Source organism: Macaca fascicularis, chromosome 11 (assembly GCF_037993035.2).
Source record: "Macaca fascicularis isolate 582-1 chromosome 11, T2T-MFA8v1.1".
In the NCBI taxonomy this organism is placed as follows: Eukaryota; Metazoa; Chordata; class Mammalia; order Primates; family Cercopithecidae; genus Macaca; species Macaca fascicularis.
Genome location: NC_088385.1, coordinates 63,749,181 through 63,771,105, shown reverse-complemented (window position 1 = coordinate 63,771,105; position 21,925 = coordinate 63,749,181). Strand labels below are relative to the sequence as shown.

Genomic DNA, 21,925 nt, shown 5'->3' with positions numbered 1-21,925 from the left:
GCAAGAGGATATAATAACCACTTTAAATACGTAATATATGCACCCAACACAGGAGTACCCATATATATATAAAGAGAGTATTATTATAGCTAAATAGAGAGATAAACCTCAATGCAATAATAGTTGGAGACTTCTGTACTTCATTTTCAGCATTGGACAGATCTTTCAGACAAAAAAAATCAACAAAGAAACATCAGACTTAATCTTCACAGTAGACCAAGTGAATCTAGTAGATATTTACAGAACATTTCATCCAATGGCTGCAGAATACACATTCATTTACTCAGCACATGGGTCATTCTCAGTGATAGATCACATGTTAGATCATAATACAAATCTTAAAATATTCAAAAAGTTGAAATACTATCAGGCATCTTCTCTGACCACAATAGAATAAAACTAGAAATGACAAGAATTTGGGAAACTAAACAAATACATTAAAAAATTTAAAATATGCTTCTGAATGATCAGTGGGTCAATGAAGAAATTAAGAAAATTGATATTTTTTATTTTTATTTTTATTTTTTATTATACTTTAAGTTCTAGGGTACATGTGCATAACGTGCAGGTTTGTTACATATGTATACATGTGCCATGTTGGTGTGCTACACAGGTTAACTCATCATTTACATTAGGTATATCTCCTAATGCTATCCCTCCCCCTCCCCCCACCCCACGACAGGCGCCCGTGTGTGATGTTCCCCATCCTGTGTCCAAGTGTTCTCATTGTTCAATTCCCACCTATGAGTGAGAACATGTGGTGTTTGGTTTTCTGTCCTTGTGACAGTTTGCTCAGAATGATGGTTTCCAGCTTCATCCATATCTTTACAAAGGACATGAACTCATCCTTTTTTATGGCTGCACAGTATTCCATGGTGTATATGTGCCACATTTTCTTAATCCAGTCTATCATTGATGGACATTTGGGTTGGTTCCAAGTCTTTGCTATTGTGAATAGTGCCACAATAAACATACGTGTGCATGTATCTTTACAGCAGCATGATTTATAATCCACTGGGTATATACCCAGTAATGTGATGGCTGGGTCAAATGGTATTTCTAGTTCTAGATCCTTGAGGAATCACCCATTGTCTTCCATAATGGTTGAACTAGTTTACAGTCCCACCAACAGTGTAAAAGTGTTCCTGTTTCTCCACATCCTCTCCAGCACCTGTTGTTTCCTGACTTTTTAATGATTGCCATTCTAACTGGTGTGAGATGGTATCTCGTTGTGGTTTTGATTTGCATTTCTCTGATGGCCAGTGATGATGAGCATTTTTTCATGTGTCTGTTGGCTGCATAAATGTCTTCTTTTGAGAAGTGTCTGTTCATATCCTTCATCCAGTTTTTGATGGGATTTTTTGTTTTTTTTTTTTCTTGTAAATTTGTTTAAGTTATTTGCAGATTCTGGATATTAGCCCTTTGTCAGATGGGTAGATTGTAAAAATTTTCTCCCATTCTGTAGGTTGCCTGTTCACTCTGATGGTAGTTTCTTTTGTGCGCAGAAGCTCTTTAGTTTAATTAGATTCCATTTGTCAATTTTGGCTTTTGTTGCCATTGCTTTTGGTGTTTTAGTCATGAAGTCCTTGCCCATGCCTATGTCCTGAATGGTATTGCCTAGATTTTCTTGTAGGATTTTTATGGTTTTAGGTCTAACATTTAAGTCTTTAATCCATCTTGAATTAATTTTTGTATAAGGTGTAAGGAAGGAATCCAGTTTCAGCTTTCTACGTATGGCTAGCCAGTTTTCCCAGCACCATTTACTAAATAGGGAATCTTTTCCCATTTCTTGTTTTTGTCAGGTTTGTCAAAGACCAGATGGTTGTAGATGTGTGGTATTATTTCTGAGGCCTCTGTTCTGTTCCATTGGTCTATATATCTGTTTTGGTACCAGTACCATGCTGTTTGGGTTACTGTAGGCTTGTAGTATAGTTTGAAGTCAGGTAGCATGATGCCTCCAGCTTTGTTCTTTTTGCTTAGGATTGTCACGGCAATGCAGGCTCTTTTTTTGGTTCCATATGAATGTTAAAGCAGTTTTTTCCAATTCTGTGAAGAAAGTCATTGGTAGCTTGACAATCTATAAATTACCTTGGGCAGTATGGCTATTTTCATTATATTGATTTTTCCTATCCATGACCACGGAATGTTCTTCCTTTTGTTTGTGTTCTCTTTTATTTCATGGAGAAGTGGTTTGTAGTTCTCCTTGAAGAGGTCCTTCACATTCCTTGTAAGTTGGATTTCTAGGTATTTTATTCTCTTTGTAACAATTGTCAATGGCAGTTCACTCATGATTTGGCTCTCTGTCCGTTATTGGTGTATAGTAATGCTTGTGATTTTTGCACACTGATTTTGTATCCTGAGACTTTGCTGAAATTGCTTATCAGCTTAAGGAGGTTTTGGGCTGACGATGGAGTTTTCTAAATATACAATCATGTCATCTGCAAACAGGGACAATTTGACTTCCTCTTTTCCTAATTGAATACCCTTTATTTTTTTCTCTTGCCTGATTGCCCTGGCCAGAACTTCCAACACTATGTTGAATAGGAGAGGTGAGAGATGGCATCCTGTCTTGTACCAAGTTTTAAAGGGAATGCTTCCAGTTTTTGCCCATTCAGTATGATATTGGCCGTGGATTTTTCATAAATAGCTCTTATTATTTTGAGATACGTTCTGTTGATACCTAGTTTATTGAGAGTTTTTACCATGAAGGGCTTTGAATTTTATTGAAGGCCTTTTCTCCATCTATTGAGATAATCATGTGGTTTTTGTCATTGGTTCTGTTTATGTGAGAGATTACATTTATTGATTTGCTTATTTTGAACCAGCCTTGCATCCCAGGGATGAAGCCAACTTGGTCGTGGTGGATAAGCTTTTTGACGTGCTGTTGGATTTGGTTTGCCAATATTTTATTGAGGATTTTCACATCGATGTTCATCAGGGATATTGGTCTAAAATTATCTTTTTTTGTTGTGTCTCTGCCAGGGTTTGGTATCAGGATGATGCTGGCCTCATAAAATGAGTTAGGGAGGATTCCCTCTTTTTCTATTGATTGGAATAATTTCAGAAGGAATGGGACCAGCAGCTCCTCTTTGTACCTCTGGTAGAATTTGGCTGTGAATCCATCTGGTCCTGGACTTTTTTGGTTGATAGGCTATTAATTATCGCCTCTATTTCAGAGCCTGTTATTGGTCTATTTGGAGATTCCATTTCTTCCTGGTTTAGTCTTGGGAGGGTGCATGTGTCCAGCAATTTATTCATTTCTTCTAGATGTTTTAGTTTATTTGCATGGAGTTGTTTATAGTATTCTCTGATGGTAGTTTGTATTTCTGTGGGATTAGTGGTGATATCCCCTTTATCGTTTTTTATTGCATTGATTTGATTCTTCTCTCTTTTCTTTATTAGTCTTGCTAGTGGTCTATCAATTTTGTTCATCTTTTCAAAAAACAAGCTCCTGGATCCATTGACTTTTTGAAGGTTTTTTTTTTTTTTTTTTTTTTTTTTGTCTCTCTATCTCCTTCAGTTCTACTCTTAGTTATTTCTTGCCTTCTGCTAGCTTTTGAATGTGTTTGTTCTTACTTCTCTAGTTCTTTTAATTGTGATGTTAGGGTGTCAATATTAGATCTTTCCTGCTTTTTCTTGTGGACATTTAGTGCTATAAATTTCCCTCTACACACTGCTGTTAATGTGTCCCAGAGATTCTTATACGTTGTATCTTTGTTCTCATTGGTTTCAAAGAACATCTTTATTTATGCCTTCATTTCATTATTTACCTAGTAGTCATTCAGGAGCAGGTTGTTCAGTTTCCATGTCGTTGTGTGGTTTTGAGTGAGTTTCTTAGTTCTGAGTTCTAATTTGATTTCAATGTTGTCTGAGAGACAGTTTGTTGTGATTTCTGTTCTTTTACATTTGCTGAGGAGTACCTTACTTCCAACTATGTGGTCAATTTTGGAATAAGTGTGATGTCGTGCTGAAAATGTATATTCTGTTGATTTGGGGTGGAGAGTTCTGTAGACATCTATTAGGTTGCCTTGGTGCAGAGCTGAGTTGAAGTCCTGGATATCCTTGTTAACCTTCTGTCTCATTGATCTAATATTGACAGTGGGGTGTTAAAGTCTCCCATTATTATTGGGGAGTCTAATTCTCTTTGTAGGTCTCTAAGGACTTGCTTTATGAATCTGGATGCTCCTGTTTTGGGTGCATGTATATTTAGGATAGGTAGCACTTCTTGTTGAATTGATCCCTTTACCATTATGTAATTAGCCTTCTTTGTCTCTTTTGATCTTTGTTGGTTTAAAATCTGTTTTATCAGAGAATAGGATTGCAATCCTTGCTTTTTTTTTTCTTTCTATTTGCTTGCTAGATCTTCTTCCATCCCTTTATTTTGAGCCTATGTGTGTCTCTGCATGTCAGATGGGTCTCCTGAATACAGCATACTGATGGGTCTTGACTCTTTATCTAATTTGCCAGTCCATGTCTTTTAATTGGAACACTTTGCCCATTTACATTTAAGGTTAATATTGTTATGTGTGAATTTGATGCTGTCATTATGATGTTAGCTGGTTATTTTGCCCATTAGTTGATGCAGTTTTTTCGTAGCATCGATGGTCTTTACAATTTGGCATGTTTTTGCAGTGGCTGGTACAGGTTGTGTCTTTCCATATTTAGTGCTTCCTTCAGGAGTTCTTGTAAGGCAAGCCTAGTTGTGACAAAATCTCTCAGCATTAGTTTGTCTGTAAAGGATTTTATTTCTCCTTCACTTATGAAGCTTACTTTGGGTGGATATGAAATTCTGGGTTGAAAATTCTTTTCTTTACAAATGTTGAATATTGGTCCCCACTGTCTTCTGGCTTGTAGAGTTTCTGCTGAGAGATCCACTCTTAGTCTGATGGGCTTCCCTTTGTGGGTAACCCCACCTTTCTCTGTGGCTGCCCTTAACATTTTTTTCCTTCATTTCAACTTTGATGAATAAGACAATTATGTGTCTTCGGGTTCCTCTTCTTGAGGAGTATCTTTGTGGTGTTCTGTGTATTTCCCGAATTTGGATGTTGGCCTGCCTTGCTAGATTTGGGAAGTTCTCCTGGATAATACCTGAAGAGTGTTTTCCAACTTGGTTTCATTCTCCCTGTCACTTTCAGGTACACCAATCAATGTAGGTTTTGTCTTTTCACATAGTTCCATATTTTTTGGAGGCTTTGGGATCACTGATATTCTTTCTTCCACTTGATCAAATCAGCTATTGAAGCTTGTGCATGCATCACGTAGTTCTCATGCCATGGTTTTCAGATCCATCAGGTCATTTAAGGACTTATCTACATTGTTTATTCTAGTTAGCCATTCGTCTAGTCTTTTTTGAAGATTGTTAGCTTCCTTGTCATCGGTTCCAATGTCCTCTTTCAGCTCAGAGAAGTTTGTTACTACTGACCTTCCAAAGCCTACTTCTGCCAGCTCATCAAAGTCATTCTCCATCCAGCTTTGTTCCATTGCTGGTGAGGAGCTGCAATCCTTTGGAGGAGAAGAGGCACTCTGGTTTTTAGAATTTTCAGCTTTTCTACTCTGGTTTCTCCCTATCTTTGTGGTTTTATCTCCCTTTGGTCTTTGATGTTGGTGACCTACAGATGGGGTTTTGGTGTGGATGCCCTTTTTGTTGATGTTGATGCTGTTCCTTTCTGTTTGTTAGTTTTCCTTCTAACAGGTCCCTCAGCTGCAGGTCTTTGGAGTTTGATGAAGGTCCACTCCAGACCCTCTTTTCCTGGGTATCACCAGCGGAGGCTGCAGAATAGAAAATATTGCAGAACAGCAAATGTTGCTGCCTGATCCACCTCTGGAAGCTTTGTCTCAGAGGGGCACCCAGCTGTGTGAGGTGTCAGTCGGCCCCTACTGGGAGGTTTCTCCCAGTTAGGCTACTTGGGGGTCAGGGACCCACTTGAGGAGGCAGTCTGTCCGTTCTCAGATCTCCATGCTGGGAGAACCACTGCTGCCTTCAAAGCTGTCAGACAGGGATGTTTAAGTCTGCAGCAGTTTCTGTTGCGTTTTGTTCAGCTATGCCCTGCCCCCAGAGATGGAGTCTACAGAGGCAGCAGGCCTCCTTGAGCTGTGGTGGGCTCCACCCAGTTCAAGCTTCTTGGCCGCTTTGTTTACCTACTCAAGCCTCAGCAATGGGGGATGCCCCTCCCCTAGCCTCGCTGCCACCTTGCAGTTTGATCTCAGACTGCAGTGCTAGCAGTGAGCAAGGATCCGTAGACGTGGGACCCTCTGAGCCAGGCACGGGATATAATCTCCTGGTGTGCCATTTGCTAAGGCCGTTGGAAAAGCGCAGTGTTAGGGTGGGAGTGTCCCGATTTTCCAGGTACCATCTGTCATGGTTTGCCTGTGCTAGGAAAGGGAATTCCCTGATCTCTTGTGCTTCCCAGGTGAGGCGATGCCCCACTCTGCTCCGTGGGCTGCAGCCACTGTCTGACTGGCCCCATCTTCTGGGTCACTCATGCTGGGAGCTGCAGACTGGTGCTGTTCCTATTTGGCCATCTTGGAAGCAGGAGGAATTGTTCTACCCTTTATATACTTTTTAAAAAGCTCTGCCAATTCTCTCCCATTCATCCAACTCCATAGTCCCTTGTTCCGGGAACCATGGGCAAAACTGCTTTACTGCACTAAAGAGTGAAAACAAATTCTGAGTACTAACTTTCACTCCCCCTCTCCATAATAAATCCTTTAAGAAATTTAAATAAGCAGAATGTCTGCTTTCACTTTGTCCCATTGTTACCCTGGTTCTTCCGAGCGCTCAGTTTTACTGCCAAGCTTCTTTTAGACGTCCTTGGTGTCCTTTGATGATGAATCCTTCGCTTTCACATGCTCTGGTGTTCTTTCACCGGGGTCTTTGTTGCCCCACATTGGGTGCCAGAAATGTTGGGGTTGCCAGACCCAACACCAGGTCATGGGGGTGACAAAGTGTGATGGAGTCAAAGGATTGAGAAAAGACAGTTTGAAAGAGAGAAGTGGGACCGGGGGACCATCACGATCATGGAGGCTGCGAAGGCTGTCAGACAGGGATGTTTAAGTCTGTAGATGTTTTTGCTGCCTTTCGTTCAGCTATGCCCTGCCCCCAGAGATGGAGTCTATAGATGCAGCAAGCCTTGTGGCTGTGGTGGGCTCCATGCAGTTCGAGCTTCCTGGCCGCTTTGTTTCCCTACTTAAGCCTCAGCAACAGTGGACAGCCATCCTCCTGCTGGGCTGCTGCCTCACAGATCAATCTCAGACTGCTGTACTAGCAGTGAGCAAGGCTCCATGGGCGTGGGACACGCTGAGCCGGGCATGGGACATGCTGAGCCAGGCATGGGATACAATCTCCTGGTTTTCCATTTGCTAGGACAGTTGGAAAAGTACAGTATTTGAGCAGGAGTGTCCCGTTTTTCCAGATACAGTCTGTCACGCCTTCCCTTGGCTAGGCAAGGGAAATCCCCAGACCCCTTACGCTTCCCAGGTGAGGCAATGCCCCACCCTGCTTCAGCTTGCCCTCCATGGGCTGCACCTACTGTCTCAATGAGATGAACCAGGTACCTAGGTGGAAATGCGGAAATCATCCATCTTCTGCATTGATCACGCTGGGAGCTGCAGACTGGAACTCTTCCTATTCGCCCTTCCCCTCCCTGCTTTCTTCACCTCTGAGGTTGGATTCCACCTGTGGGATCCTGCAATCCTTCTGCCCTGAAAAACTATTATAGCAGGAGGGAACCTGTTCCTGCCCACTCTTCATGGACACAGCATGCGTGTAGTGGGTACAGCAAGGCAGAGAGAAATCAGGAGACTAGGGACGCATTGCCAAGTGATAATATCTTCCTACTGGGCAGGACTTGGGGTGTGCAAAGGTGTGCATGAGTACTGCAAAAGCAGTTCGAAGAGCAGAGAGGTGGGGCCAGAATAAATATGTTGTAGAAAGACAGTCATCAGGGAGGAAATGAGGATTCCTAGCCAGAATGCCTGAGGGCTTCCCTGCCTACCACAGCCCTCTGTGTTCTTAAAGCCTCCTGTGTCAACAGAGGCCAGACTCTGGGTTCCCCCACAGCCTGTCCATGTCTGTCCTCTGCAAAGCCATGTGGCTCTACCTGGCAGTTTTCGTGGGCCTGTACTACCTTCTGCATTGGTACCGGGAGAGGCAGGTGCTGAGCCACCTGAGAGATAAGTATGTGTTCATCACAGGCTGTGACTCTAGCTTCGGGAAACTGCTGGCCAGACAGCTGGACGCACGAGGCTTGCGGGTGCTGGCTGCGTGTCTGACAGAGAAAGGAGCTGAGCAGCTGAGGGGCCAGACTTCAGACAGGCTGGAGATGGTGACCCTGGATGTCACCAAGACAGAGAGTGTTGCTGCAGCCGCCCAGTGGGTGACGGAACACGTAGGGGAAAGAGGTAACCACCCAGATTTCTCAAGTCTGTCTGTGTCTTCCCTCTGTTTGAAGGGACCACCTCCTGTCTGCTCCCTGGGAAGATTTCTACAGTGTCTTTCCAGGTTGAAGTGACAGTAGCTTTCTAGTATTTCTCACTAATCAGGCTGGCCTGAGCCCCATCTCTTTCCAATCCTTAACCTATCCCGACATTGGAGGTGTATAGTCTTGGGGAGAGTTTGCCCTAATGAGATTTTCTCTCCAGAATTCCTCTCTATCCTCTCCCTCCTGTCTAAGCAGAAGTCATGGATTGTTTGATGCTGAGAGCCTGGGTTAGAGATCTGGAGACTTGCTGGAGCATGGTTGAGAAGGGAGCACGGGGCTGAAAGGTTGCACGGAGGCTGTAGCTGTGCTGGAGCCAGGCTTGTGTTCCCAGCACTTTACCTTGTTCTTGCTAGGGCCTATCAGCATCCGCCAAGAGCTACAACTATCTCCATCTTCAGAGGAGGGTATCAGCATAAAGACTGCTTAAGGAAGGCAGAACTAGTAAGGGATTACTTTTTCTTTCTTTCTTCTTTTCACTACACTAATTCATCTGTCTTATTACAGGGGAAGAAAGAAACATGGATTTATTGTAACAATAAATACAGAATATGATTTTTGTAGAAAATACTGAAAAGAATAAAAATGAAAACAAGGGGCGGAGCAAGATGGCCGAATAGGAACAGCTCCAGACTCCAACTCCCAGCGCGAGCGACACAGAAGACCGGTGATTTCTGCATTTTCAACTGAGGTACTGGGTTCATCTCACTGGGGAGTGCCGGACGATCGGTGCTGGTCAGCTGCTGCAGCCCGACCAGCGAGAGCTGAAGCAAGGCGAGGCATTGCCTCACCTGGGAAGCGCAAGGGGGAAGGGAATCCCTTTTCCTAGCCAGGGGAACTGAGACACACAACACCTGGAAAATCGGGTAACTCCCACCCCACTACTGCGCTTTAAGCAAACAGGCACACCAGGAGATCATATCCCACACCTGGCCGGGAGGGTCCCACACCCATGGAGCCTCCCTCATTGCTAGCACAGCAGTCTGTGATCTACCGGCAAGGCAGCAGTGAGGCTGGGGGAGGGGCGCCCGCCATTGCTGAGGCTTAAGTAGGTAAACAAAGCTGCTGGGAAGCTCGAACTGGGTGGAGCTCACAGCAGCTCAAGGAAACCTGCCTGTCTCTGTAGACTCCACCTCTGGGGACAGGGCAATAACAAACACAGCCGAAACCTCTGCAGACGCAAAGGACTCTGTCTGACAGCTTTGAAGAGAGCAGTGGATCCCCCAACACGGAGGTTGAGATCTGAGAAGGGACAGACTCCCTGCTCAAGTGGGTCCCTGACCCCTGAGTAGCCTAACTGGGAGACATCCCCCACTAGGGGCAGTCTGACACCCCACACCTCACAGGGTGGAGTACACCCCTGAGAGGAAGCTTCCAAAGCAAGAATCAGACAGGTACACTCGCTGTTCAGAAATATTCTATCTTCTGCAGCCTCTGCTGCTGATACCCAGGCAAACAGGGTCTGGAGTGGACCTCAAGCAATCTCCAACAGACCTACAGCTGAGGGTCCTGACTGTTAGAAGGAAAACTATCAAGCAGAAAGGACACCTACACCAAAACCCCATCAGTACATCACCATCATCAAGACCAGAGGCAGATAAAACCACAAAGATGGGGAAAAAGCAGGGCAGAAAAGTTGGAAATTCAAAAAATAAGAGCGCATCTCCCCCGGCAAAGGAGCGCAGCTCATCGCCAGCAACAGATCAAAGCTGGACAGAGAATGACTTTGACGAGATGAGAGAAGAAGGCTTCAGTCCATCAAACTTCTCAGAGCTAAAGGAGGAATTACGTACCCAGCGCAAAGAAACTAAAAATCTTGAAAAAAAAGTGGAAGAATTGATGGCTAGAGTAATTAATGCAGAGAAGGTCATAAACGAAATGAAAGAGATGAAAACCATGACACGAGAAATACGTGACAAATGCACAAGCTTCAGTAACCGACTCGATCAACTGGAAGAAAGAGTATCTGCGATTGAGGATCAAATGAATGAAATGAAGCGAGAAGAGAAACCAAAAGAAAAAAGAAGAAAAAGAAATGAACAAAGCCTGCAAGAAGTATGGGATTATGTAAAAAGACCAAATCTACGTCTGATTGGGGTGCCTGAAAGTGAGGGGGAAAATGGAACCAAGTTGGAAAACACTCTTCAGGATATCATCCAGGAGAACTTCCCCAACCTAGTAGGGCAGGCCAACATTCAAATCCAGGAAATACAGAGAACGCCACAAAGATACTCCTCGAGAAGAGCAACTCCAAGACACATAATTGCCAGATTCACCAAAGTTGAAATGAAGGAAAAAATCTTAAGGGCAGCCAGAGAGAAAGGTCGGGTTACCCACAAAGGGAAGCCCATCAGACTAACAGCAGATCTCTCGGCAGAAACTCTCCAAGCCAGAAGAGAGTGGGAGCCAATATTCAACATTCTTAAAGAAAAGAATTTTAAACCCAGAATTTCATATCCAGCCAAACTAAGTTTCATAAGTGAAGGAGAAATAAAATCCTTTACAGATAAGCAAATACTTAGAGATTTTGTCACCACTAGGCCTGCCTTACAAGAGACCCTGAAGGAAGCACTAAACATGGAAAGGAACAACCGGTACCAGCCATTGCAAAAACATGCCAAAATGTAAAGACCATCAAGGCTAGGAAGAAACTGCATCAACTAATGAGCAAAATAACCAGTTAATATCATAATGGCAGGCTCAAGTTCACACATAACAATCTTAACCTTAAATGTAAATGGACTAAATGCTCCAATTAAAAGACACAGACTGGCAAACTGGATAAAGAGTTAAGACCCATCAGTCTACTGTATTCAGGAGACCCATCTCACACGCAGAGACATACATAGGCTCAAAATAAAGGGATGGAGGAAGATTTACCAAGCAAATGGAGAACAAAAAAAAGCGGGGGTTGCAATACTAGTCTCTGATAAAACAGACTTTAAACCATCAAAGATCAAAAGAGACAAAGAAGGCCATTACATAATGGTAAAGGGATCAATTCAACAGGAAGAGCTAACTATCCTAAATATATATGCACCCAATACAGGAGCACCCAGATTCATAAAGCAAGTCCTTAGAGACTTACAAAGAGACTTAGACTCCCATACAATAATAATGGGAGACTTCAACACTCCACTGTCAACATTAGACAGATCAACGAGACAGAAAGTTAACAAGGATATCCAGGAATTGAACTCATCTCTGCAGCAAGCAGACCTAATAGACATCTATAGAACTCTCCACCCCAAATCAACAGAATATACATTCTTCTCAGCACCACATCGCACTTACTCCAAAATCGACCACGTAATTGGAAGTAAAGCACTCCTCAGCAAATGTACAAGAACAGAAATTATAACAAACTGTCTCTCAGACCACAGTGCAATCAAACTAGAACTCAGGACTAAGAAACTCAATCAAAACCGCTCAACTACATGGAAACTGAACAACCTGCTCCTGAATGACTACTGGGTACATAATGAAATGAAGGCAGAAATAAAGATGTTCTTTGAAACCAATGAGAACAAAGATACAACATACCAGAATCTCTGGGACACATTTAAAGCAGTGTGTAGAGGGAAATTTATAGCACTAAATGCCCACAAGAGAAAGCAGGAAAGATCTAAAATTGACACTCTAACATCGCAATTAAAAGAACTAGAGAAGCAAGAGCAAACACATTCGAAAGCTAGCAGAAGGCAAGAAATAACTAAGATCAGAGCAGAACTGAAGGAGATAGAGACACAAAAAACTCTCCAAAAAATCAATGAATCCAGGAGTTGGTTTTTTGAAAAGATCAACAAAATTGACAGACCACTAGCAAGACTAATAAAGAAGAAAAGAGAGAAGAATCAAATCCACGCAATTAAAAATGATAAAGGGGATATCACCACCGACCCCACAGAAATACAAACTACCATCAGAGAATACTATAAACACCTCTACGCAAATAAACTGGAAAATCTAGAAGAAATGGATAATTTCCTGGACACTTACACTCTTCCAAGACTAAACCAGGAAGAAGTTGAATCCCTGAATAGACCAATAGTAGGCTCTGAAATTGAGGCAATAATTAATAGCCTACCAACCAAAAAAAGTCCAGGACCAGATGGATTCACAGCTGAATTCTACCAGAGGTACAAGGAGGAGTTGGTACCATTCCTTCTGAAACTATTCCAATCAATAGAAAAAGAGGGAATCCTCCCTAACTCATTTTATGAGACCAACATCATCCTGATACCAAAGCCTGGCAGAGACACAACAAAAAAAGAGAATTTTAGACCAATATCCCTGATGAACATCGATGCAAAAATCCTCAATAAAATACTGGCAAACCGGATTCAGCAACACATCAAAAAGCTTATCCACCATGATCAAGTGGGCTTCATCCCTGGGATGCAAGGCTGGTTCAACATTCGCAAATCAATAAACATAATCCAGCATATAAACAGAACCAAAGACAAGAACCACATGATTATCTCAATAGATGCAGAAAAGGCTTTTGACAAAATTCAACAGCCTTTCATGCTAAAAACGCTCAATAAATTCGGTATTGATGGAACGTACCTCAAAATAATAAGAGCTATTTATGACAAACCCACAGCCAATATCATACTGAATGGGCAAAAACTGGAAAAATTCCCTTTGAAAACTGGCACAAGACAGGGATGCCCTCTCTCACCACTCCTATTCAACATAGTGCTGGAAGTTCTGGCTAGGGCAATTAGGCAAGAGAAAGAAATCAAGGGTATTCAGTTAGGAAAAGAAGAAGTCAAACTCTCCCTGTTTGCAGATGACATGATTGTATATTTAGAAAACCCCATTGTCTCAGCCCAAAATCTCCTTAAGCTGATAAGCAACTTCAGCAAAGTCTCAGGATACAAAATTAATGTGCAAAAATCACAAGCATTCTTATACATCAGTAACAGACAAACAGAGAGCCAAATCAGGAATGAACTTCCATTCACAATTGCTTCAAAGAGAATAAAATACCTAGGAATCCAACTTACAAGGGATGTAAAGGACCTCTTCAAGGAGAACTACAAACCACTGCTCAGTGAAATCAAAGAGGACACAAACAAATGGAAGAACATACCATGCTCATGGATAGGAAGAATCAATATCATGAAAATGGCCATACTGCCCAAGGTAATTTATAGATTCAATGCCATCCCCATCAAGCTACCAATGAGTTTCTTCACAGAATTGGAAAAAACTGCTTTAAAGTTCATATGGAACCAAAAAAGAGCCCGCATCTCCAAGACAATCCTAAGTCAAAAGAACAAAGCTGGAGGCATCACGCTACCTGACTTCAAACTATACTACAAGGCTACAGTAACCAAAACAGCATGGTACTGGTACCAAAACAGAGATATAGACCAATGGAACAGAACAGAGTCCTCAGAAATAATACCACACATCTACAGCCATCTGATCTTTGACAAACCTGAGAGAAACAAGAAATGGGGAAAGGATTCCCTATTTAATAAATGGTGCTGGGAAAATTGGCTAGCCATAAGTAGAAAGCTGAAACTGGATCCTTTCCTTACTCCTTATACGAAAATTAATTCAAGATGGATTAGAGACTTAAATGTTAGACCTAATACCATAAAAATCCTAGAGGAAAACCTAGGTAGTACCATTCAGGACATAGGCATGGGCAAAAACTTCATGTCTAAAATACCAAAAGCAACGGCAGCAAAAGCCAAAATTGACAAATGGGATCTCATTAAACTAAAGAGCTTCTGCACAGCAAAAGAAACTACCATCAGAGTGAACAGGCAACCTACAGAATGGGAGAAAATTTTTGCAATCTACTCATCTGACAAAGGGCTAATATCCAGAACCTACAAAGAACTCAAACAAATTTACAAGAAAAAAACAAACAACCCCATCAAAAAGTGGGCAAAGGATATGAACAGACATTTCTCAAAAGAAGACATTCATACAGCCAACAGACACATGAAAAAATGCTCATCATCACTGGCCATCAGAGAAATGCAAATCAAAACCACAATGAGATACCATCTCACACCAGTTAGAATGGCGATCATTAAAAAGTCAGGAAACAACAGGTGCTGGAGAGGATGTGGAGAAATAGGAACACTTTTACACTGTTGGTGGGATTGTAAACTAGTTCAACCATTATGGAAAACAGTATGGCGATTCCTCAAGGATCTAGAACTAGATGTACCATATGACCCAGCCATCCCATTACTGGGTATATACCCAAAGGATTATAAATTATGCTGCTATAAAGACACATGCACATGTATGTTTATTGCAGCACTATTCACAATAGCAAAGCCTTGGAATCAACCCAAATGTCCATCAGTGACAGATTGGATTAAGAAAATGTGGCACATATACACCATGGAATACTATGCAGCCATCAAAAAGGATGAGTTTGTGTCCTTTGTAGGGACATGGATGCAGCTGGAAACCATCATTCTTAGCAAACTATCACAAGAACAGAAAACCAAATACCGCATGTTCTCACTCATAGGTGGGAACTGAACAATGAGATCACTTGGACTCAGGAAGGGGAACATCACACACAGGGGCCTATCATGGGGAGGGGGGAGGGGGGAGGGATTGCATTGGGAGTTATACCTGATGTAAATGACGAGTTGATGGGTGCAGCACACCAACATGGCACAAGTATACATATGTAACAAACCTGCACGTTACGCACATGTACCCTACAACTTAAAGTATAATAATAATAAATTAATTAAAAAAAAAAAATGAAAACAAAAGTTTCCCTGAAATTGTCATCCACATGGAAGTCCTTTTTACAATTATATATATTTAGGATTTTATATTTTGTTCTTAGTTCTCTGGAGAAGATGAACATTTTCTGACCATAATGACCGTTTTTATAAAATTGTATTTAATTATTTAGAGTACTGTATCCTTCCAATAGCCTTACCTATGTAATCCATACTGAGTGGTTGAATATGAAATTCCTTCCTGCTTTTTATCATCATAAATGTCATCTTGGTGGACTTTTATTGGCCAGCATCTCTGTAAGTGTGAGTATTGATTGGATTCTTAAAACTGAGATGTCTGGGTGGAGGAATCTGCATTTGCATCAGGGCAGGGCCTGTTATTGACCAGGGGATGGATTCTTATACCTAGGCCAACCCTTCCAGATCAACAACTGCCACTCCTGCCCGGACTCAAGGGACCCTGTGCTCCTGCCCCCTGGTTCTGTGGGTTGAAAACTCTATTGACTTGAAGTCTTGGGGATTGTGTATTTGCATCTTCCAGAGAGATTTTCCCAGAGCTGAGTGAACTTGGGACTGATGGAAGGATGAAGAGTGGGCTTCTGATGCAGTAGGAGGAGAGGGTGACATTTTCTGGGGCAGAGGGTGGAGTCTGTGTACTGAATGGGGTGATGCAACCTCGCCTTCTTCCCAAAGCCTGTGCATTGGAATTCCCCAGTGCTTTCTATAAAAATGTTACTGGATATTGATGCAGGATGTTTCAAGACCAGTGCCCTGAGATCAAACACAGGATGTTCTCCAAGTTCCCCCAAGCCTAGGATTTCAGGTCTGTCTTTTTCTGTCTTTCCTCTCTCCCTCACTCTCCCCCTCTCATGTCTCTTATTCCATGAACAGATGGTTGCGGAACACTCACTATATAAGGTGTTAGCATACCTGAAAATGCAGGTGAATGTCTGTAACATCGACAGCATTCATGTTTAACTAACCAAACATTGGTCTTCATGTTTCCAGACATGGACAATAGTTCTTTAACATGATTTCATGCAATCCTTACATAGGGATAATAGCTTATTGTCTTTCAGGCAGTGGACTGGGCCCTGAAGAGTAAATGAAGAAAGAACTGGGTTCTGTGGCCCACCAGCTGTTGAATGTCCAGCCCCCACCCCTGCAGATACTGTGGTGCTTGTTTTACCCTCCTTCCCATCCCACACCTGTCATTCTGCCTTCACTTTATTGGGATGTGAGTTGCATCCTAACTGTCCACCTGCACAGGCACAACACAGTGATGCTCTCTCATCTTCCCACTGTCCCAGGACTCTGGGGCCTGGTGAATAATGCTGGCATCTCCTTGCCTGCGGCCCCCAATGAGTTGCTGACCAAGCAGGACTTTGTGACTGTACTGGACGTGAACTTGTTGGGGGTGATCGACGTGACTCTGAGCCTGCTGCCCTTAGTGAGGAAGGCCAGGGGCCGTGTGGTCAATGTCTCCAGTATCTGTGGCCGGGTGTCACTTTTTGGTGGAGGCTATTGCATCTCCAAGTACGGCGTGGAAGCCTTCTCTGACTCCCTCAGGTATGGGTCTGGGACGGGGCCCGCCCTAGTCTTCCTGCTCCTGTGTTTGTGGGGAAGTCTTTTCCAGGGAGTTCCTTGAATCCCAGCCTGTAAGGCCCTTTCATGAGATCCCTCTCTGTCTTCATGTGCGGCACCCTCATCTTCCGCTTTCTGGATTGGGCTGGCCATTCACTGGGAAGCACCTTCCTGAGTGCTGGGTGGCAGGAGGGGCCTCAGGTCAGAGAGTTTCTTGAATGATACCTCTTCCCTAGATGGATCTCCTGGTCAGAAACTGCCAGAGGCAGAATTGGACCTGGACCTTTGGCTTCTGATCCTGCCAAGAGGAACACAGTACTGAGGTACCCAAGCCCAGGATGGGGAATACTGTGTATCAATGACTAATCCCAGGGAAGGACCCTAAACACTTCTTCCCATTGCACCTTGGTATTGGAGCCACAAAGGTAGGCCAGGCAGTCAGCACTGGATGGAAGAATGCTTTGCACCCTAGAGAAGGAGCAGAGAAAGATCAGTACAATAGTGTGTGTTGGTCCCCTGGCCAGGGAGGCTTTCCTGGCAGCTGACAATGGGCATGTGGCTTGCTCACACCCCTCTCTTGCTGTAGTAGATGGACCCCGACCCCTCCTACCTGGAATCTGAAATACTTGTAAAGCTGGGGCATGCCTTAGTGCCACAGAGACACACATGCTCATGCAGATGCAGGAGCACTCACTGAGTCAGAAACAGGGAAAGATATTTCCACACCAGGAGATGGGTGCCTGGCTTTGGGGCTCTTCCTCTCTAGGGAGAGAAATGCTTCAAGCGCTGAGGCCATTCCTTCGTGGCTCTCTGGAACCCAAAGACAGCATGCAGAAGATGGTCTTTCCCAGCAGAATTCATGTCCAGAGCCCCTTTGACAATGGGTAGAGCATCTGAGTCCACACAACAGACGCTTTAGGCCCTCGTCTAAGTGGACAAAAATTCGTCCTTAATCAACAACAAGGTTTTGTCTGTGACCTGAAACTTGATACCTGAGAGAGGGACAAGAGATCTAGAATCAACTGCCAACGCTTATAAGGTTGGTTACCAAGTCAACCTTGCTGGCCATGGTACCCACCTGAGTTGGGGAGAGTCGTGGAGATTCTGTCTGAGCTGGGGATTGAGAACTCCACCTGGCAGCCTGGTAAGGAAGGCTGCGAAGGGTTCCTGGATGAAGGAATGCCATCAGCCCAGGCCCAGGGTGAGCATTAGTGACCTGCATGTACTGCAGAGTCCTCTTGTGGTGAAGGTCAAGGCCAGGCCTGGTGGGGGATGCTGGGCAGGTGGGCATAGGTGGGCTCCTTGATGGCCTGTGGGTCCTGAACAGGAGCTGTGCTTTATGCTGTTGGGAGTGGAACCCCCCAAAAAAGGGATTTGCTCCTTGGTCTAATCAGCTTCTAGACACCCACTGACTGCAGGAAGCCCAGTGGCTGAAAGTGGGGAGCCAGACTGAAGACAGATGCTTCTTAGAGGACAGCTGCCATCACCCAGCTCAGAGGCCAGGGAGATTCCTGGGGCAGGAAGAGGAGGGAGGGGACTGAGGACTGGAGAGGAGGCAAAATGTGGGAATTCTGGTGATCCATTGTATGTGAAGGACATAGGAGGAGACAGCACTAAGGTGCTGCCTTGCTTTGGAATTGGTAGGATTTAGAGCTAGTAAGCTCAGGTATGTGAAATATCGAACCCCGATACAAAGGCAGCACCACCATCATCATTATGACCCCTTGATTGCTGGAAATTAAATATTCCAAGCTTTCTATCTCACCCGTTGTCCTCATATGTTGTGCTGTCATAGTTTTACTTTTATTGTTTGTGTTTTACCTTCCATAAACCCTGAAGTCTTTCCCCTCTGCTTCTCTTTCTTGCAGGAGGGAACTCTCCTACTTTGGGGTGAAGGTGGCTATGATTGAGCCTGGCTATTTCAAGACTGCTGTGACCAGTAAGGAGAGATTCTTAAAGAGCTTCCTGGAGATTTGGGACCAGTCCAGTCCAGAAGTCAAGGAGGTCTGCAGCGAGAAGATTCTTGCAGTCTGTGAGTAAACTGTGGACAGTAGGGAGAGAAGCAAACCCTCGTGTGGAATCGCTGGTCTACCGTTGGTGTCTGAAGGTCATTAGAGTTTGATCTCCAGGCTCTCCCTTCCCCACAAAGTGGAGACCTTTAGCCCCATTTCCATGATGGGTGCTGTGTGGTCAACTGGTCATAAAAGCAAGTGTCCAGGCTTCTCAGAACTTGGGACCAGTGTCTATCTGAACCCATCATTATTGAGGAGCAAAGTGAAGCCAGAAAGGGAAGACATTGGTGACTGATAACAAGCTGGCGTGAGAGACAGCTCGTTTTTATGTGTTGAGACTTCTACTGTGGGTGGAGACCATCATTTATGCAGTCCAGATATTCCCGAAGAGAGAAACATGACTTAGTGTGGAACACTTGTTACTTTCCCATGGATGGGCTCCAACTCAGGGAATTTGGATAAAAGAGACTTGGGGCATTGCTTGACTGGGGGTTGTGGGGTGGCATGAGTTTTTAGACCCTTTCCACTCTAAGTTGAATCCAAAGCAGGAGCGGTTACAGGTGGAAATATAAATGGATCATTTCTCATGTTTAACAGATAAGAAATTTGCTGAACAATTGGAACAGAAGTACACACAGGATTTGTCCTTGGTGACCAACTGCATGGAGCATGCGCTGATTGCCTGCCACCCCCGCACTCACTACTCAGCCGGCTGGGATGCTAAGCTTCTCTACCTCCCCATGAGCTACATGCCCACCTTCCTGGTGGATGCCATTATCTACTGGGATTCTGCAAACCCGGCCAAGGCTCTATGAAGCCAAGCCTCGGGTGCATGGTTGCATGGATTTGGGGTGTGCTATGACGGGTGGTGTATCCTTGGGAGAGAAATAAAGTGGAGGGAGGGAGATGTCAGGTCAGTAGGGCACCGATCTCACCTCCTTCATTACCTCCTGGCCATGATTCTTCTAGGAGATAATTCTGCTCTCTGGAGATGTTGGTAGGAAAGTTCAAGTTATGCAGCTGAGAAGCAGGGACCAAGTAGGGCTCCTGGGTGCATTGTCACCTTGGGTGTCCACTTCAATGTACAAGTCTCTTGTGCCATCCTTAGGCAACAACTGGGGTGGGTGTGAGCAGGTGGAAGGAGCCTCAGCCTATGCCATTACCTCCTGCTTCCTTATCAGGCTGTGTGTTAATTCTGGGCCAGTCTGGGCCATGGGGTGGAAATGGCCTGGGGGACATGAGAGCACCCCTTCGTTGAAGATTCCTGTACATGGGGTGTTGGAACCTGGAGCGCAACCATTATGCAGCCCTGTAGGCCTCAGTAGTCATCCCAGCAGCAGTGGCTGAGAGGTGGTGGTCTCAGTAGGGATCTGTACAGAGGGCAAATAAACAAGTTTTCTATTTATCTGGAAAGCATGGACTTCCTTTGACTCTTTTGATGTTGAAAAGTTGATAGTTTCACCCATGTGCAGTGATTTGAATGTTCTTATGAAGTTCCTCTTGGATACCAGACACACGAGATTGCAATCCCTCTCTGAGCCTGCTTTCCCTCCTTTGCTCAGTACCTAGAATCACTCCATCCAGAAAACCAGGTCACTGTCAGCATCTCTAGGACTATAAGTCAAAGGCAGAAAAGAGTGAGCAGGATTAGATCTCCTCCTAATATTGGAATTCTCTGCTAGAAGGAGAACAAGATCCCAACGGGGAAGTCTGATCTTAGAGGCAAAGAAAGGGGACAGAGGGAAATGGGGATGGGAACCCCCAAGCTGCTGGGAGGGAGGAATGGAGTGACTTACACAAGCGGATATCAGAGTTTTTACACTTTCACTCCTGAAGATGCCTGTTCCCTGGATTTGTATGACCTTGGGGAGCAGTGGCAGGAAGAGGCAGGTGCCTTCCTGAACATCAGGGGATGAGAGGCTGACCTGAGAATGAATTTGAAGAGAGAAGTTGGACTATCCCTGCCCTCTCCCGTCCCTTCTTGCCACCAAGGTGAGGGGCAATTGTTTTCTTTCCAGGAGTTCTGTAGTAGCCTGGGGTCACAGAAACAGACCCAAGGACAAGCCAGCAAGGTGACCTCAACAGCTGTATTGACAGGCAGGCCCCAGATCCCCTCCCTGGGGCAACTGAAGCTTCCTCCCCTCACTTGTGCACTCTCTGTGGCCCTTGGTGCCCGACCCTCACTTTAAAGTCATTGCATTTTCCCTGTGCCATCCCTCAGGTCCCCCACCATATCCCAACGCACACACTCCTCCAGTGACAGGGAGTGAGAGTTACTGCTGGACTCATCTTTCATATTTTCACTACCTTTTTTGAGCCCCTGCTGTGTGCCGGACAGAAATTCCCTTGAATGACCTGGTCCTCATCCTCAGTGTCTTCAGTTTTCTGATGATGTCACAAGTGTGGACTCAACACAGAAAGCATTAGGGGAAAGGGGAACAGATTTTTGAACTCAGCACAAATTGTAGTTGGGAGGTAACTCCCCAGGTTTCTCGTTTTTCTTTCCTCAGGATAAAAATCTAGGATATGGAGCCTTTAAGAAGCCCTATGTTGTTTAACAAACCAGTGTTTATTGTAGAAGCAGAGACTGAGGTCAGATGTTGCTGGGCCACTGAATTCAAAACACGCAATGAGGCCTGGCATGTTGGCTGATGCCTGTAATCCTAGCACTTTTGCAGGCTGAGGTGGATGGATCACCTGAGCTCAGGAGTTAGGGACCAGCCTGGGCAACATGGTGAAACCTGGTCTCTATTAAAAATACAAAAAAAATTAGCTGAGTGTGTTGGTGTATGCCTGTGGTACAGATACCTGAGAGGCTGAGGTAGGTGGATGGCTTGAGCCTGGGAGATGAAGGTTGCAGTGAGCTGAGATGTGCCACTGCACTCCAACCTGGGTGATAGAGTGAGACCCCATCTCAAAAAAACAAAACAAAGCAAAATGAACAAACAAATGAAACACACACAGTGAGAAGTGTGTGGAGATAAATGTTGGAATAGAAGGTTTCACGGATCATTCTCTCTTCCCCATCTCACACCAGGACACCAAGTTAACAACTATCTCCACATCAAAAAACACCTTCAGAAGAACCAACAGTCAGGTGATAACTCTTTAACCTGGT

At 44.3% G+C, this 21,925-nt stretch overlaps 1 protein-coding gene across 4 annotated transcripts; it reads left to right on the top strand.

Moving 5' to 3' along the window:
- Nucleotides 1–8,068: 8,068 nt before the first annotated feature.
- On the top strand, nt 8,069–20,220 carry LOC102144901 (retinol dehydrogenase 16). Of its 4 annotated transcripts, none has more exons than XM_074007224.1 (5): nt 9,071–9,168; nt 16,291–16,780; nt 17,032–17,118; nt 18,664–18,827; nt 19,405–20,220. In XM_074007224.1, exons 2-5 carry the CDS (start codon nt 16,317–16,319, stop codon nt 19,620–19,622), a joined length of 933 nt encoding a protein of 310 aa, XP_073863325.1. In that variant the 5' UTR covers nt 9,071–9,168; nt 16,291–16,316; the 3' UTR covers nt 19,623–20,220. The 4 variants fall into 4 exon arrangements, with proteins under 4 accessions (XP_065380499.1, XP_073863325.1, XP_073863326.1 ...); XM_065524426.2 differs by lacking the exon at nt 9,071–9,168 and adding an exon at nt 15,419–16,034 and having other exon boundaries at nt 16,522–16,780; XM_065524427.2 differs by lacking the exons at nt 9,071–9,168; nt 17,032–17,118 and adding an exon at nt 8,069–8,400 and having other exon boundaries at nt 16,522–16,780.
- Nucleotides 20,221–21,925: the final 1,705 nt, after the last annotated feature.

Bases quoted from the DNA above. Each gene is read 5' to 3' on its own strand.
- LOC102144901 (XM_065524427.2), top strand. From the start codon at position 8,088: ATGTGGCTCTACCTGGCAGTTTTCGTGGGCCTGTACTACCTTCTGCAT. The intron at 8,401-16,521 runs GTAACCACCCAG...CCACTGTCCCAG, and splicing joins GGAACACGTAGGGGAAAGAG to GACTCTGGGGCCTGGTGAAT. The intron at 16,781-18,663 runs GTATGGGTCTGG...TCTTTCTTGCAG, and splicing joins GCCTTCTCTGACTCCCTCAG to GAGGGAACTCTCCTACTTTG.